Here is an 18,947-nt window from a genome sequence, read left to right on the forward strand (position 1 = left end):
CAACGCAAATTCAAAGTGCATGAAAATGACGACTCACCACAGCACCGAGCTTGATTTTCTGCAACCAGACGGTCCCATCTCGGGGTCATAGGAGACAATGACACCTCAAGTGTGTGGTTTATGTCCAGTCTACTTCGTAATTTTGTTTTCGTCGCCATTGCTGCAGAAACCCCCCAGCCTCACACAAGTAGGATGTCGGAAATAGCAACAGTGCTATTGTGGCGATCTCAGAGTATTCAGCCATAACTTTAATCCAGTTGTCTCGAACGTACTTTTAAGGCCACCGTCATTTGTGATCTCCAGCAGTTTTTTTTACTAATTTTGCGAGCTCCGGCGTTATGTTTTAAGCGTAATCGGTCACGTGACGAAGACGCGTGGATTGACGTGTGTCAAGCGTGACACAGACAGATGTAACGGAGAATCCGGTAGTTTTTCAAAATAAAACATCTTTCGTATTCCGAGATAAATCAAACAGAATTAAGGCAAGTTCTTTCTGTGCGGCCCGGTACCAAATGCCCGGCGGACCGGTGGTTGGGGACCACTGATGTATACAATGCAGAGGCGATTGCTCTAAGACTGCAAGGGAAGCTCAGCTTCCCCTAAAATGTCAAAAAGTAAGTCATCAAATACATGTGTGTACGTACAATTCTGTGGACATGTCATTGACTAAATGTGCACTACAATGCACTGAACTTTTATTCCGAATCAGGTTCTTATTACTGGTTACGACAGGACTCTCTTCTCATTCATTCCCGCAGCTTAACTGTGCTTGCAACTGTGTGGACACTGAGCCGTGCGGACGCTGGGAGTCTAGAGAGTTCAGAGCCCGTTGTCCCAATGCATTGAAACGAGATGAGTCATTGGATAAATGTTGGTTTTTTTCCCGCCCACGGACGCTCAGCGTCTCTGGGAGTCTATGGACAGTGGGTGTTTATAGGCTGGCCCGGAAGTCAGCTTTTCTGCATGATGATTGGATGATCTCTCTGAGGCTGAATCTATTTTTGATTGACAGCAAAATGAGGCAATCACCGATCTTATGGTGAAGGCATCCTTTTCATTTTTTTTGAAAAGGAATGGAGAGTACAATTCACGTATAAATAAACGGACACGTTTTATGATGTAGGCCGAAATTGAGCTTCCCCTCCTTGACAGACCAGCATCCGCCACTGATACAATGAAACCAAAGACCAAAAATTTGCAAAGGTAAATTTGGCAAGCTGCACAGAGACGAGGTGCGGAGACTGTCCACGTTGGTCAGTCCCTGAGCCGATCAGGATGCAGAACACAATTCACTGTTTTAAAAACAAGCATTACAAAAACTGCACTAAAACAAGTCCGTGAAACAGCGAAGCCGCGGAAGGTGAACCGCGTTATAGCGAGGGATTACTGTATACAGAGAGAAAGAGAGAAAGAGAGAAAGAGAGAGAGAGAGAGAGAGAGAGAGAGAGAGAGAGAGAGAGAGATGAAAAACCATAACTACCTTTATGTAGCACTGCATGCAGAGTTATCTCCTAGCAGTGTGACACCTTGTGAATTTTGCTGGGGTAATAACTTAAAATGACTACAGTTGTTATCGATGTGTACATATTAAACAATAACACTAATCGGTATTTTGGAGGTTTCAAATGTGAAACAAAGGGAATCAATCGATGCAAAGCCATTTGCAAAGCCAAATTACAAAAAAAGGTATTTTTACCATTTTACTATTGATTTACAATTTTTTTCATGTACTATATTTTAATGCTCTGTGGAACAACGGGCCGTCAGATTTCTTTTCTCATGTCCATTTTTAATCAGAGATTTGTATTTTTATTTTCTTAGGTTCTATTGTCTCTGAATCCAGGTAAAGTGAAAACACTTTAATGACCATCATTAATGAAGGAGTCTGGGGAGAATGCTGGATGGAATGACAAAGAAATGGGGTGTAAGTGGAGGCGAGAGTGGCAAAGTGTGTGTTTGTTCTTCAGCAACAGTCTGATGACAGTCTGGTTATATTTGCGCAAATCAGCATCGTTCTCATTCTAAAAAAAGAATTTGCCGGGTTGCATGTTGCATAGGAGGGAAAGCAGAGGAGGAAGAGGTGAAAACAGTTCAAGTGAGAGGGAAGAGATATTGGAAAAAAAGAAAAGATAATGGAGAAGTCGGGAGAAAAGTAAGTAAGGTAACAAAAGAGAAGGAGATGAATGGAGCAAAGCATGTCGCCCTACCTGCATAGAATTCTGGGCTGTAGACAGCACTGACCACTGGATTCAACTTCCAGCCTGAAAAAGAGAAGATAAAGATAGACACAGTTAATAACAATGAGCCAGTGGTTTAATGTTGGCAGTTGAAATGCTTAGCAGTGGTTTGCACTTCACTAAGTGCAATATTTCTGGAATCTTATTCATAAATTTAGGTACAGTGTGTAGAATTTATTGCCATTTTGTGGTGAACTAATACACTGCAATGACCTTAGCTTGAATCGTGTGCCTTTTGGGGCACATGCAATACAATGCCTCGGAGATACCACACTTCGCAAGCATACCACCGATTTCTTCTGCAGAGATGCGAGCAACATATCATCCCAAACGACTTCAAGCATTCCCTCAAGTGACGGAGTAAGTGCATGGCATTTGTTAAACGTGCTGTCGTCTTCGTGTTGAGGAACTGTGTTCCCTACGTTTGTCTCCTTCGGCTATCTGCAGCAGAAAGATGGCGGCGAAATATGGCCGCCTCCTGTACAGGAGGCGTGCCCTTAGTAATGTAATTAGCTATTATTTCAACTACAATTTCATTAAAAACTTACAATAATGTGTGACATTTTTTTGGCATATTATTGAAAATAATAGTGGATTTTTGAAATAATGAATAGTGAAAAAAACCCAACACATTTTTACACATTGTCCCTTTTAAGATTTTTAAATGTATGTAAAATGCAAAGACATTGGCACTTCTCCACCATACCGGGATCCAAGTCAGTTGAGGACTTTCACAAGTATTTTCTTATTCACTCGACACACTTAAGCTAATTTAAGAATTTTGATTTCAGGGCGGCCCATTGGAGGACTGGTTAGCACATCGGCCTCACAGGGCAGAGGTGCAGGGTTCGATTCTGGCTCTGGCCTTCCTGTGTGGAGTTTGCAGATTCTCCCTGTGGCTGTGTGGGTTTTCTCCGGGTATTCCGCTTTCCTCCCACATTCCAAAAATATGCATAGCAGGTTAATGGAACACCACCTTTCCCTGGAGGAACATGCCCGGCGGGTTGCGCTGGGTCTTTGTATCTATTGTAGAATGTCTGGGCGTTTCATTAATCAGTGCTCACTCCGACCCAAGAGTCCCCTTGCGGCCACTGAATGCTGCCTTAGGGTGAGCGACACAGAGAACTCTAGTGAATCTTCTCACCAGATTAAATTGCCTACCGCTATGTCGTCCTTCACAAACTTGGTCTCCCTTCAGCTAAATTCTCCATGTCCCTTTTCGACACGTCCCAACGAGTCTGTGACATTGATGGATGCCCCCTGTTTGCACACCAGACCATCACTATCTCACCATTTCGGGTAACCATCAGGAGCACATCAAGTTTTTGTTCCTCCCTTCTCTTTCTAAATCAGCATTGTTCTCTGGTTAAGACTTCCTAACCTGCACAAAGACTGGCGGCCCTCATCCATAGTTAGTTGGAGCACTTTCTGTCATGCCATTTTTAGCGTTCTGCATCTGCAACATCCATTATTCTTCCTCTCATTTCTCTTCCCCATCTTTCTTTGGTTCCTCCGTGAATATCATGACTTCGGGGGGGGGGGGGTGCTTCGTAAGTCCCAGGCAGGCAGTTGCATATATGCTTATATGTTATATTTTATATTGCATTCTGTATTGCGTACAGTTCATTTTTAAATTTATTTTGTGGATGCAAATACTTCATTTTTTTTCTACTTTCTTCCCTCCAAATATTGCTGCTGTAAACTGCAAATATCTCCATTGTGAGACAAATAAAGGTTATCTTATCTTATCTTATCTTATCTTCCCTTCCCCCTCACAAACCGTATGACTGTGCAATCAACTTACTCCTTGGAGCCTCCCTACCTTATAATAGACTTTACAACCTGTCACCGCCTAGAGGAAGTATCTCAGTGACTCTTTTTCTGTCATTTCTCTCGGTGCTGGATTTTAATTTGTAGACAAAAAAGACAAGACCGTACGACTATGCATCGACTTGAGGACAAAATGACATCACCATAAAGAATAAGTATCTGCTCAGCCTCATCGACTCCTCGTTTGAGCCTTTCAATCAAGCCACCATTTTCGCTTTACTAGAAGGTCGCAACACATCATTTGGTGCGAATCCAGGAGGGAGATGAGTGGAAAACAGCCTTTTGGATTGCCCTTGGCCCCTTTGAATACTTGGTGATGCCTTTTGGTCTCACTCATGCTCCACCCATAATTAAAGCACTCATTAATGACGGTCTCCGAGATATGCGTCACCAGTTTGTGTATGTTTATCTTGATGTCATTTTGATTTTCTCTCAAAATGCAGAAGAACACGTCCAGCATGTTAAATGAATTCTGCAGTGCCTCCAAGAAAACAAACCTTTGTCAAAGCACAAAAACACCTCTATTATTTTTCTTGGCTAAATCCTTGCCCGTGGCCAGTTCCTAGCAAGCAGCTTAAGCAGTTCCTGGGGTTTGCCAACTTCTGCAGGAGGTTCATATGTGACTACAGCAAGGTCACCACACACCTCACCCAACTCACCTCTATAGCCTCTCTATTTGCATGGACCCCCAAAGCTGACACTGCCTTCAAACGCCTCAACCAACTGTTCACCTCTGCCCCGGTCCTCATCCATCCTGATCCTGCTCTCCAGTTCGTCATCGAGGTGGATGCTTCGAACTCCGTGCTCTTCCAGAGATGTTCTGGAGATCAAAAGGTACATCCCTGTCAATTCTTTTCACGCAAATTGTTCTCGGGGAGAGAAACTGTGATAGCAACCGTTAAACTGCCCTTCAGGCAGTTGAGACATTGGCTGGAGGGAGCTGAAATCCCCTTGCTGGTACTAACAGATCACAAAACACTCGCGTTTCTGCAATTTGTCAAGTCCCTAAATGCCTGTTAGGCTCTTTGGATCTTGTTCGAAGGATGCTATCATTTTTCCTCTATCTTACAGTTCAGGGTCCCATAATGTGAAGCCTGATGCTCTCTCTTGCACGCATGATCCATCTTCAGAGAGCGAACAAGAGAAGGAAATCAACAGGCAAACTGGTCCAGCATCTGCAATGATGTAGACTCTGCAGTGGTCCATCATGTAGAAGAACGACATAAGCTGAGAGGTGACATTCTTGATTTAAAGTTCGATCCACATCCCCACCCTCACATATGGTCACAAACTGTGGGTTGTGACCAAAAGAACAACATTACAGATACAAGCGACTGAAATGAGTTTGCTCCAAACTCAACTCAGGTCTCAGAGGTCTACTTTAAGACATATGATAAGAAGCATGGCCATCTGGGAGAGGATCAGAGTAGAGCCACTGATCCTCCTCATAAAGAGGAAACATATGAAGTGGAATCTGGTTGGGATGCCTCCTGATGTTCAGGCATTTTCAACCGGGAGGAAGCCCCGAGGGACACCCCAGGACACAGAATATGGTTAGGCTGGCTATTTGCCCGCGGATACGTGGAAGAAAATGGATGGATGGGGGCATAGAGATAGATGAAAAAAGTGGTCCAAACTTTCTCGCTTTTTAGTTAAAGGTGAGTCGGAACTCATTCAGTTTGTTAAAATATGCAAAAGAGACATTCTCCCACTCCATCCCCCCGCATGTACACTCTATTTAAAATGTCTTGCTTAAGTTAATGTTACATTATTTCCTTCTCAGCCCAAACACAATGCTACCCACCTACAGTAGGTGCTTGAGCACATTTGGTGTGTATGTGTGCACTTAGGCAACCTTACCATTTGCATATGGGTTGACAGTCTTCTTATTTGTCATTACTCGAGCTGTTGCATTGTTGACCTACAGCAGGTAGAGAGAAAATTTCACGAGTTATGAGAGTTGCATAGCGTTAAATAACAGATTGTGAAAGTCGGCATGCATTGTCCCCTTGTGTTGTGAACAAAGAAACATTTCAAAATGGAAGCAGCACACTGTATCATGTCAAACATTCATGTCATTTATGTGTTTTCACAGTTGCATTCAGAAACACTGAAAAAAAATCTAAAAAAAAATCACCTGTCCTTCTATTTGCATATTTTCTATTTTTTTTCAACATGCGTTCCGCTTAGAGTGACATTTCAGTAAATATAAAGACAAAAGTAAAGAAAAAAATACAGATGCATATGGGCAATTTGGGTCATTTTGTTTTGTGAGCACAGATGCATGCAGAGGGCAGGGGAAAAGAAGAAAGAAAAAAAAACAAATATCAATAGGGCGAGGAGGAAGAAAATATGCCGGCAGCATTGTGCAACATCCAGTCAATCTTGGAAAATGACACAATTGTGATGAAAGCACTAAAATGCATTCACACTTGGACAACAGCCTTTCTACTTGCATTAAAAAAAATAAATAAAATAATTAAAACCCCAAAGAACATAGATACTGTAATCAAGTCAATCAATCAACCATTCAACACATTCCAAAATCGAAATCAAAGTTAACAGGGAAAATTAAAATGCGGGTGCATTATCGTCAAACAAAAGTTTCCAAATTATTTTCCAACAATCTCCGATAGATGTGCAAATGAATCATGTCTCAGTCAAGATCGCTTGTACACGCAGTTACAGGAGAACACTTGTCACTCAAGAAAATATGTCAATATACAGCATCAACCCAATCACAATTCAAAAAGAAATGTCACGTGAGATTTAGCGTTGCAAACGTTCAAGAGAGGAAGAGAGAGAGGAAATGCTGGCAGAATGGCTGGCTCGCCCACACTTACCATTCCCAAACCTTTTGGCCCCGCCCACTTGTTTGTGTACTGTTACCGTTGTAACTTTGTTGGATGGGGGGCCCTAAACAAGCTACCATTGAAAGAATGGTGGGGGAAGGAGGGGATGAGAAAGGAATAAGCATCATCGTATTCAGTGGCGAAGAACACTTTGCAATCATACCACTGCACAAACTCTCTCTTTCAGCTCTCCACTTTTTTTTTTTTTTTTGTTTTTTAATTCAACCATAATTCAGGGCAGTCTTTGTTGTGTCCGTTCATCATTGTGGCCAGCTGGGATGGAAAGACAACAGTCACTTCTAAAAAAACTAGAAGGGGTGTGGGTGTGTTGGAGTATCGGGAAAATCAATGCAATGACTTCCCACCTGTAGCTGGTAATCATAATATAAGAGTGTCTTCATATATGGAGACCCTTGGTTAAAATAAGACAAACTGGAGTGTCCATTTCATCCATACTCAAACCCTAGAGTGCATCAAAAAGGCTGCTTGAAGAGATGGGTCAACAACCTGGGACAACTTCAGGACAGTGAAGCTGAACCAGTGTTAAAATGTCATGGAAATCAGAATGAAAACATGAATATACAACAGTCAACAGTGTGTACTCTATTGTCACTGGAAGACCTTTGATAACATACTGCTCATCTGTGTGTGCACTTGTAGAAAGATGTTTAAGATATTTGCAACATCTCAGCTGGTAAATAAATAAATAAATAATAAAAAGTCCAAAAAGCGCACATGTAATCCAGTGGAAAATCTTAGTGTTGTGGTTTTATCAGGTCGGGTTTTATCACACAAGGTGAAATAAATATTTTCATAACTGGATTGTAGGTTCCTTGGTGCTTGTGAAAAAATGTACCTATCATGAAAACCTTTATTTCAATAATACTATTCAAAAGTGAAACTTGCGCAATGCAAGCATTCATTCCACACAGATTGATACTTTTCAGGTGTTAATTCATTTTAATTTAGATGATTTAATTTAGCTGACCTCACAGTGTAGAAGTGCAGGGTTTGATTCTGGCTCCAACTTTCCTGTGTGGAGTTTGCATGTTCTACTGTGCCTACGTGGGGAGGGAGCGAGAGATCGACAGGCGGATTGGTGCAGCGTCTGCTGTGATGCGGACTTTGTATCGGTCTGTCGTGGTAAAGAAGGAGCTGAGCCAAAGGGTGAAGCTCTCAATTTACCGGTTGATCTACGTTCCAACCCTCATCTATGGTCACGAGCTTTGGGTCGTGACCGAAAGAACGAGATCCCGGATACAAGCGGCCGAAATGAGTTTTCTCCGCAGGGTGTCCGGGTTCTCCCTTAGAGATAAGGTGAGAAGCTCGGTCATCCGGGAGGGGCTCAGAGTTGAGCCGCTTCTCCTCCACATAGAGATGAGTCAGATGAGGTGGCTTGGTCATCTGATTAGGATGCCTCCTGAACGCCTCCCAGGTGTTCCGGGCATGTCCCACCGGGAGGAGACCCCGAGGACGACCCAGGACACACTGCAGAGACTATGTCACCCAGCTGGCCTGGGAACGCCTCGGGATCCCCCGGGGAGAGCTGGAAGAAGTAGCTAGGAAGAGGGAAGTCTGGGCTTCCCTGCCAAAGCTGTTGCCCCCGCGACCCGGCCCCGGATAAGCGGTAGAAGATGGATGGATGGATGGATGGATGGATGGATGGATGGGTGGATGGGTGGATGGGTGGATGGATGGAACTTTGCTCTGATGAAGTTTATGCATGACACCCCAACCTTCATGACAGAATCCCAAGTTAATACTTTGCAGCACAGTACTCGCCGGTGAATTTGAAACCCCGTTCTTCCATCTCCCGGTTCATGCGTCCTATTAGACTGCCGAGATGCCCACAAATTTGCAGTTGCGCTGTGTCCTGCATGTCCGTGATCTCATCCAGTGCTAATGAAAATAATTCAAATTCTTTCGCCTTTTGCTGCTGCTGGGCATATACTTTACCCACGATTTCTTCTATACGTCTGGCGATTGTACTCGCTGATAGACTTGCGGTGTGAAAGACGTCTTTCTTCTTGGGACACACCTACTCTGCGACAGCATTCATGCATTTCTTGACACACTCTCCATCAATATAAGGTTTACCGCTACTTGCTATCAGTTGAACAACCCGAAAGCTAGCCCGAAATGACGGCTGGTTCAGCTGAGTTTGGCGTACAAATGTATTTTGCTGAGCTAACGTTCCTCTTTTTAGCTTTTACAGTTTGTCTGCTCGCATTTGGCCATTGTACTTGTCTTTGTGACGGGATTCATAGTGTCTCTGCAGATTGTACAATATTCACTGAATATCGCTACCGCCTCCTGACAGATGAGACACACAGCCTTTTCTTTGCATTGAAAACAAATAATAATAATCGTTTCTCCACTTTGGGTTAAATACCCTGCATTCTGAATCATTTTTTTCTCTTACGTTAACTTTTCGCCATGATTACGATTTCTTTGAGAGGGGCAGATTCAGGATTTTTTTCTGGGGTTGGCAGATAATGGCACAGACCGCAGAAAGATGGAACAAATGTCGCGTTATATGTTTTTAATGAAAGAGTTTCTAACTAAAAGTTAATCATGAAAATAGTCCAGAACTCAGGAAGACTTTATTGCAAAAGCCCAACTTTATGATCAAATATAAATACACATAGATGAAAAATAACTCAAAATACTCTCTAGTATTGTTCAGGGGGGCCGGACCAAATGCGGAGGCGGGTAGGATGCTGCCCGCGGGCCATAGTTTGGGGACCGCTGCTTTAGACTTACGCTTGTGTGTCTTGATTCTAACTCTGCTGGAGTAACTGGTACTGTACTATTATTTGGAACTGCACTGGACCGAGCAATTGTGGGAATATTTATTGCCCACCGTTTAGCACCTGTACATTGGGGTTCAGCCCACTAGATGACAGGATAGCGTCCCTCTGCCTACGGTTGGTGGGGACGAGTACTGACTGTTGTTTGCACCTATGCAACAAGCAGCAGTTAAGTGTAGCCACCCTTTTTGGAGTCCGTCGAGGGGTTGGAGAGTGCTCCATGATCGGAGGACTTCTATGCTCACATGGACATTGACAGTGGCTACATTTACATGCCACCAATGTTCGTCTAAATTCCGGTTTCTGAAACATTCAGCATAAGCCGTTTACATGTCTCAGCAGACTCCAGTCAACATGGTAATTGTGATCGAGTGGAATATCCCCATCGAAACTGCAACACACAGACAACGTCATAGACGGCTTTTCCGCCTCATTCAACCATCAAAAAAAGACATTGTATTCATGTCAGTCATCACACTAATAAAGTAGTCAGTTTCATCCTCACTCCAAAAGTGTGCTTCTGTGCTGTGTCTTGAGTTTTGCCACGTTGGTTTACCTATGCTTGTAGAAAAATATACAAGTTGTTCCTGTACTTAAAAAAAAAAAACCATCCTCCCGTAAAGAGCATGCGCAGAACGCAAACCAACTTTCCATTCCATTGAGGTCGAACCAATACGCGTTCATCCGACCAAATATTCAGATTAAAAAATGAGTAACTCGTGTCTTATTCAGTTTTTGAAAAAAACCTGAATATGAGCATACTTGAGCGTATTTTCGGGAGTGTTTCCATGGCAATGGGCAAACCCCGATATTGCTCATATTCAAAAGGGTTATTGACTGCAAGTAAACGTAATCGTAAGACCTGGAAGGATGTGACTGGGACTAATACCAACTATGGGCGGATCACATTCTATAGCCTCCCGGTTGGTGGAAGGGAAATTAAATCTCAGATTCTTGAGGAGCAGTGTGTATTATGTCCCAGCCGTTTATCAGTGGACCACAACCTCGGCAGGGTCCTCAGAGGTGCAAATGAGTCTGCCCAAACAATCTACATATGTTTTGTGGACTTGGAGAAGGCATTCTGTGGGAGTTCTGTGGGGGGTACCTATAGAACCAATGTCAAAGTTGATCAGTATTCATCAGTCCATTATCCGAGCCGCTTATCCTCACGAGGGTTGTGGGCGTACTGGAGCCTATCCCATTCGTGATCGGGCAGTAGGCACGGTACACCCTGAACTGCCTGCCAGCCAATCGCAGAGTTTGATCTGTATTGCCTCAAGTAAGTCCTTTTCAGTGAGGGATGGACTCCGTCAAGGCTGTTCTTTGTCATCAATTTCATTCATAACATTTACAGACATAATTTCTAAGCACAGACAAATCAGAATCAGAATCATCTTTATTGACCAAGTATGTAGAACACACAAGAAATTTGTCTCCGGTAGTATAAGCTGCACAAAGCGCGGTGAGGGTCCAGTTTGAAATGGAGCATGAGATTGACAGGCGGATTGGTGCAGCATCTGCATGATGCAGACTCGATTGCTCTGTTGTGGCGGAGGAGGAGCTGAGCCGAAAGGCAAAGCTTTCAATTTACTGCGGGGGAAATAAGTTCCCACCGTCGGGTCACTGACCTCTCCCGTAGCGATACGGTTTAAAAGTCGGTCATCTGAGAGCAACACACGTGGAGTCGACCCGCTGCTCCTTTGAGGTGGCTTGGGCATGTGGTTAGGATGCCTCCTGGAAGCCTGCCACCCTGGTGAGGTGTTCCAGGCATGTCCCACCCCAGAGAAGGCTCCAAGGACAAGACTCAGGACGTTCTGAAGAGACTATGTCACTTGGTGTGCCTAGGGAATGCCTTGGGATTCCCCTGGAAGAGCTGGATGAAGTGGCTGGGGAGAGGGAAGTCTGGGGTTCCCCGCTCATGCTGTTGCCCCCGCAACTCAACCTTGGACAAGTGGAAGAAAAAGGATGGACGGATGGACGCATCTGTTGAGGAAGCTTGTGGTTCTATGTTAACCCCCAGCAGTGCTAATTAAAAATTGTGGGCCCTCTTCATCACTTAAGTTGCTCTTGAGCCTTGTTTACAGGTTCTTCTTCTTCCTCTTATCATAATATTAATAATAATAATAATAATGTGGGAATCTTCCAACTTGCAATGTGTATTTTAAATTGGATCTCATTTTTCTCCATTTTCTAGATGCGATGAAAACAATATCACCAGACTATTTTAATATTATATTAAATAGAAATTGGGATTCGATTCCTGATATTCCATCAATCAGTAGTTGTTCTGCCCATGATTTCACTTCAATATTTTTGGGCAGAAAAGAGAGCCCTTTGTATCAAGCCTGTCATCGACTGGACTTTTCTTCATCATGCCCCCAGGCCAAATTTGCATGAGAGCTATCAAGCAAACTTGTATTTGCGTTTTGTAAATGTTCTGCGTGCAGACGACATTACCAAAAAGGTCCCCATTTTCTTGGAGACACTGCCAAAAGGTAGTGCGTACTAACTGCTTATTCTCCTGGTTTTAACCAAAAGCATATTTCTAATATATTCAACATGTGAATATACGTTATGGAAGTCATGTGTCTCCACTGACCACAGTAAATCAACACTCACGCATGACACGTTATCAAACTCACGATCTTGAGCAGCCCATGTAACAACAATAATAAACGTGAGCTACTCTCGCTTGTGCACTTCCCATAATTCAGGAATTTAGTCATGAATTGTAACTCCAGCAATGGAGAACATGATCACTTTGAGACGCGATAAAGCCGTCGTGTAAATGAGGGGCCAACACAAGAGTTTCTATACATTCTCATTAAAAATTGTATTTTGTAAACGTGGCCTGAGTCAGCTGGGAAAGGCTCCATTTTCCATGTGATCGTGAAAAGGAAATATAGTGGTGAGAGAAGATTGATTTTTCTGCTTTTCTTTGCAGCACTTTGGTCAGCTAAAAATCCAAAGCATCTACAAGTTTTCAAAATACAGCTCATAATTCTTTGGGGGATTTATTCAGCATGAGGCAAACCTAATGTTTTTTTGTTATGTTTTAATTATGCACACAAATAAAAACAGTCTGCTACTGTACTGTCCTGTGTATGTTTTTTTTTTAATTAATTAATTTATTTTTTTTAGGAAAGCTGCAACCACAGACAAAACTAAAACCTTGGATGACTTTTGAATGCCATTTCACAAGAAAGATAAGATAGGGTGTTGTGGTCGACTGTCAGATGCTCACTTACACATACATCAATAGGGGACAAAAAGGACAAGGAGAAGAGAAAGAAAGGCTTGAACACAAGTACCTCTATTTTACGACCTTCGACCACAGTGCCGTGTAATTTCTCCCTGGCCCTGTCGGCGTCCATACTATGCTCGAATGTTACGAATCCAAAACCCTGCATGGAAAAAAGGTGAAAGCACCAGGGGCAAAGCACAATTTTATAATCAAGCAACAAATCAACAACAGTGTAAAGCTTAGAAATGTGTACTCTCTGACATTTCAACTATAATAATCCTGATAAATTTGCTATGTAGCATTTATGTGTGTGTGTGTGTGTGTGTGTGTGTGTGTGTGTGTGTGTGTGTGTGTGTGTGTGTGTGTGTGTAACCACAGAAAGGTTTACATTAGCAAATAGAAAATGCAAAATGAAATCATTAAGCACCTCTGATAAACTCGCACGGCACTGTGCAAAACAAGTGGCAGACAAAATTATTCCAAGGACAATATCTCAATGTTGCCATATTGATCTGTCATGACTCTTCAGTTTGTTAATTTAATTGAAGGGGGAGATATTTAATTATCTTTGAACACCCACACCTTATACAGAATGTAAAATATATTCATCAATACAAAAATGCTGTTCTTCATTAATGATGTTAGTTTATCATTGAGTAAATCTTTTTGCTCTGGACTGAAGCAGTTCAATTGTATGACATTGGGAGATTGGAAACACTTAGGCATACTGTCTTTTATTTTATTTATGCATTTCTTTTATTTTTTTACTTTGGACTTATCAAAGCTATCTAGAATATAACAAATGTCCAATGGGCAGACTACCATTTCCACAATCTCTACATGCTCATTCATAAGTATCTGCTTTCTGTCTGGTTTCATCAATCTGTAAGTGGGATTTTATTTTAGAGAAACCCCAGTATGTGCACAAGAAAACTACTCCAGCCAAAGGTTATGACTTTCATCTCATCCCATCCAGGGCCACCATCAATTGCCTGATTTATTTGACACACAATTTGCCCTTCCGCACCAACCCACCGATTTGGTCTTCGTGACCAGCACGAGCCAACACGGCACTGGCTGGGAATTTTAACCACGGCAACTGCATGAAACACATCTGTCACTACACTACCAAGGCCGATTCCAGGTAAAATTAACGGTGACATGCTAAGAAAAAAATAAAATAAAAATCACAGACCTTAGAACCACGCTCGTTGAAGATGATTTCCACATCTAAGATTTTGCCAAATTGCTGTTATTAAAAAGAAAAAACAGTGATTAATTGTGAAATAAGTAGGGATCAAATTAACAACAAAAACACAATTAATTTACTTGTACAGTGATCCCTCACTTATCGCAGTTTATGGGGACAGAGATCCCGCGCGAAGTGAAAAACTGCGATGTAGGGTGTGCCCCCGCCCCGAAGGAATTTTTGTGTAAGGGTTTGTGGGTAGCAGCATGTTTAAAATCTGTAAAGAGTATTTATACTTTACATATTTGAGACAAAGACTAAAGCAGTACACGTATTTACTTAAATCTTTAATTATAAAACCTTATACAGTAATTAACATTCATCAGCATTGCCTTCTGAGAGAAGCGAAGAGACTTGTGCTGGTGGCATAGAAGGCGGCCCTCATTTGAAGCTCTGACGGTGTAGCCACCGTTAGCCTCCAGCTAGCTCCTGGCCGGCTATCCCCGCATGTTAATGATAAGACAATTAATCGGTAGGAGACCAAGAGAGACGTGCTGCTGCTTTCGGATAGGTCCACACCCGACCCCTCTCTCTCGCAACAAGAAGAGACAGTATGCCAGAGATTCACCAGCTGGGCGGGGCCGTGAAGATGCACAGCCAATCAGCTCACGGGATAAATCCACTCGGTGCTGTCATTGATCGATGTCGCATCAGGAACCAATCATGCGCCTTGAATGAGTGCCCGCTGCATATACAGCACGGGCATGTACAAAACCTCCGAGTCATTCAGCCTTTTTTTCTGAATGCAGAACTTTGGAAAAAGCACTGAATCCGCAATAAGTGAATCACGAAGTAGCGAGGGATCACTGTATAGAGTACAATTTTCCACACTTGTTCTGATAAAATATATAAAAGTGAACCTGAATTTCACTCCCATGTATTGTACTCACACCAAACATTTGCCTGAGGTCTGGGTCTCTGAACCTGAAGGGGATGTTGGAGACATGAAGTCTTTTGGGTTGGGCCTTGCTGTCTGTGCTCTCAGGTGCAGTCTGTGTTGGTGGATGACTATCTGTCTGTGCTGGATCATCTGTCTGCTAGAGAAAACAATCAATTACCAAACTGTAGAGATGGGAACATTTTGAAATAATCCATCCATCCATCCATCCATCCATCCATCCATCCATCCATTTTCAACACCATGTATCCTGAACATGGTCGCGGAGAGTTGCTGGAGCCTATCCCAGCTGACTTCGGGTGGAAGGCAGACTATGCCCTGAACTGGTCACCAGTCAGTCGCAGGGCACATAGATAGACAAACATCCATTCACACCCACATTCACACCGTCACAAAGTGGGAACTGATACCATGCTGCCCGCACACTACCACTACACCATCAGCGACCATTTTGAATTCATAATGAAATTAAAAAAAATCCACAGTGTCCATATATTTTGGAATGCTCTCATTCTGTCTTTTAATATCCCATTACTTAACGTTCTTAAGCGCTATTTTGTGAGAGCTGCCACACACGATGGGACGTGACAGATGTGACTGAACTGTTGCCCCCATGTGCAAGATTCTGCAACTAATTTTCCTGAGTGGCCGACCATGCGCAAACCGTTTTGCAAATTCAAATTTAAATCACAGGTGAACTGCGTAGCTATCTATCTATTGATCGATTGATTGATCGATCAATAGATACATCCATCCATCGATCCATTTTCAAATCTGCTTATCCTCACGAGGGTCTCAGGTGTGCTGGAGCTGATCTCAGCTGGCCTCCGGCAGTAGGCGGGGGACACCCTGGACTGGTTGCCGACTAAAAGCAGGGCACCCATAGACGAACAGCCATTCGCGTTCACAATCATACTGAGGGACAATTTAGAGCAGCGGTCTCAAAATCACAGCCTGCGGGCCATATGTGGCCCACAGGATGCACATTTGAGGCCCCTGCGTTGACATGAAAGTTTGATATTAGTGTGTCCCGCGTGAGTTTGATACACATGCTGTATGTGTTAGCACTACCTCGGTGCTAAATAGTAAGATCTAATTGACATGTGCAGTCACCAACACACACTCAAACAGACAACTACTTTGTGAGCTCTGCGCAGCCATCATGAAACGAAGATAATACCAAAAGCATGGTTAACTACTGACTAAATGAAGGAAGAAGGAGACAAGCAAGACTTCTAAGGATATTTAAGCCCAATGTGGATGTGAGCCCAGGAGGTTTGTGTGCCTTGTTATTGAATCAATTGTCTTCATAACTTTTGTCTTTCATTTATTGTTTTGTAATGCCATTTGTATTTGTATGTTTGATGTCGGTGTTTGTGACCAGCTCGAATGGCTTTGTTACAACTGCAGCGGTTGTGAAGGCTCTGTTTTAATCAAGCTGTATTGTATTGTATTGTGTTGTATTCCCTTTAGTGTAGCTTCATCTAGTGGATGCATAGCGCAACCCTAGCCACTACTGTATGCACTTTCTAATGCAGTGCACCCTCTATATGTCAACAGTTTTAAAATAGGCCAAATCATTGAAGGTGCGCCTTATAATCCAAAGCCCCTTGTAGTGCAGAAAATATGGTACTTAACTACAGTATATTTATAACTTCATACTGTATGTACCTGTGGCTAAAATACAAAACAGTGGAAGTTTCTTTTGCCAACCTACACATGTGGAGTCAATGAAATGGGTCATCATTGCCAGCGGCTTCTAAAATATCCACATACTCTCTTTTATTGTTTGCCCATCTCCTCTCTTTGTATAATTGTAATAAAACCACAACAGCCAGGGCAAACCACTTATTTCTAGACAAAAACACCATGTTTGTAGATTAATAAAATATAACATAGTATGTACAAAGTATGTGTGGCCTCAAAAAGTTTTCCTTGATAGAAACACCAGGGTCATTTTTTCCATTGCAGCGTCAACATCTGTAATTGTTGTTCGGTTGTGCGGCGTTGGGCTAGGATGCTCGGTGTGCGGCAGGCCTTCAATGAAAACGCCACTCCCAAAATAGATTGAGGATGTGAATGTATTTAAAAAAAAAAGGAGACAAGTTGGGCGGCCCGGTGTACCAGTGTTTAGTGTGTCGACCTCACTGTGCAGAGGTTGTGGGTTCGATCCTGGCACCGGTCTTCCTGTGTGGAGTTTGCATGTTCTCCCGGGGCCTGCGTGGGTTTTCTCCAGGTACTCTGGTTTCATTCCAAAAAACATGCATGGCAGGCTGATTGAACACTCTAAATCAGGGGCCGGGAATCTTTTTGACTAAGAGAGCCATGAAAGCAAAATATTTGGAAAAGTATTTCAGTGAGAGCCATATATATGTGTGTGTGTGTGTGTGTGTGTGTGTGTGTGTGTGTGTGTGTGTGAGCGTGCGTGGGTGGGTGTGTGTGTGTGCATGTGTTTGTTTGTGTAGTTTTAACTGCTGTTACATAACAGTACAGCTCCATACAGAAATCCGATGTCTGATTCAACTCAAGTGATGAATTCGACTAAAATCCGCATCTTGATTATTTTAAGAGGCTGACATATAGTACTTTGTAATTTGTACATTTATAAAACACCAACCCTGAAAAATTAAATCTACTGGTAAAATAATTCTCAAACACATCCACTATGGTGGATGCGCAAACATCGGTTCCAATGGCTTACCCGGACCTCAGCAGATATTTGTGGCTCCAGTTGATTCTTTTACGAAATGGGTTAAAATGGCTCCTTAGTTATCTAGACTAATGTAATTTGTCTCTCTCCAATCGCCTTGCTATGACCCCAGTGACAGTCTAAATGCGAAATATAGGAAAATAAACATCACCGAATAAAATTGCGATCACGAGTCACCAAAATTGATGTTGACATCTCAATTTATGCTCACATCAAACATTTTATGGCTATGGCGTTTTCCTCTTCATTGAGGTGCTGTTAGAGGAATCTATGGGCGAAATTGTATCATGTTTAAGTTTCATTTGATCTGTGCACGTTGAAGCGTCTGGGTACGTAATTCGCACCCCCAAATTCCTGTTCAGAAGGTGCCGGCCGTTTGGGCGGAGGGCTGTTGCAGCCCACACCACAATTAACACATCAAGGCGGGTGGGCGATCAGAGGAGAGAGGGCCAGATCCGGTCACAAAGTGGGAACGAGTAATTTGGGAGCAGCGGTTGAACAACAAAAGACGATTTGAGGACACCCGTCACGCCCAGGCGACATTTGTCGTCCGCAAAGTCTGCGATATGTTGATACAGTGTAGACCAGACCGAAAGGCGCCAAAGTGCCGGTGGTTCAAAGCTCACACCCAGGTAACCAATCACCACCGAGGGGCCGGACCAGGGGTGCGGTATGCAAATATCGGGGGCAGTGTTTTTCTTGTATTTTGCATATGTCACAATAAAGGTTCGAACTCGAGGAGGGGGGGCTCTGAGCGTGATCACGGAGCAACTAAACCGTCATTCGCTCTCAGAGATACGCTTCCGTCGATATTGAAGACAATTTTCCTGTGTGCCGAGTTGTTTCTTTAACTTTGTCCGAGAAAATCTCTGACAGGTGCTCACTGCAAAGCTTCGTGAGGAAAACATTTCTTTCGTCCATAAAAGACACAATAATGGGGCGATATTTTTAGAGATTTTGGTGACGAGTGGTTGCAGCTTTCTGATATATGAAATGATGTCAGCTTTTTTACATTTATGTTGAGTTTTAGACTGCTACCCCAAGGGCTAGTCTACCACAGCGTCCTCGACTTTTGTTTTTTACAATCATATATATATATATATATATATATATATAT

General features: G+C 42.9%; 1 protein-coding gene across 5 annotated transcripts in view; it reads right to left on the bottom strand.

Moving 5' to 3' along the window:
- The window catches only part of rbfox1 (RNA binding fox-1 homolog 1), a 214,124-nt gene that overhangs the window by 37,314 nt on the left and 157,863 nt on the right, over window positions 1-18,947 (bottom strand). For 3 of the 5 annotated variants that reach the window (XM_019892259.1, XM_019892238.1, XM_019892250.1), the window contains exons 3-7: window positions 15,113-15,259; window positions 14,169-14,222; window positions 13,041-13,133; window positions 5,928-5,988; window positions 2,208-2,261 (exon numbers count right to left, since the gene is read on the bottom strand). In XM_019892259.1, the coding sequence (XP_019747818.1) occupies window positions 2,208-2,261; window positions 5,928-5,988; window positions 13,041-13,133; window positions 14,169-14,222; window positions 15,113-15,259 (409 nt within the window). Of the gene's footprint in view, window positions 1-2,207; window positions 2,262-4,726; window positions 4,888-5,927; window positions 5,989-13,040; window positions 13,134-14,168; window positions 14,223-15,112; window positions 15,260-18,947 lie in introns of all 5 variants that reach the window. The other 2 variants (XM_019892267.1, XM_019892242.1) reach the window with 2 other exon arrangements.

This window comes from Hippocampus comes, unplaced genomic scaffold, assembly GCF_001891065.2.
Source record: "Hippocampus comes isolate QL1 unplaced genomic scaffold, H_comes_QL1_v1.1 scaffold257, whole genome shotgun sequence".
NCBI lineage: Eukaryota > Metazoa > Chordata > Actinopteri > Syngnathiformes > Syngnathidae > Hippocampus > Hippocampus comes.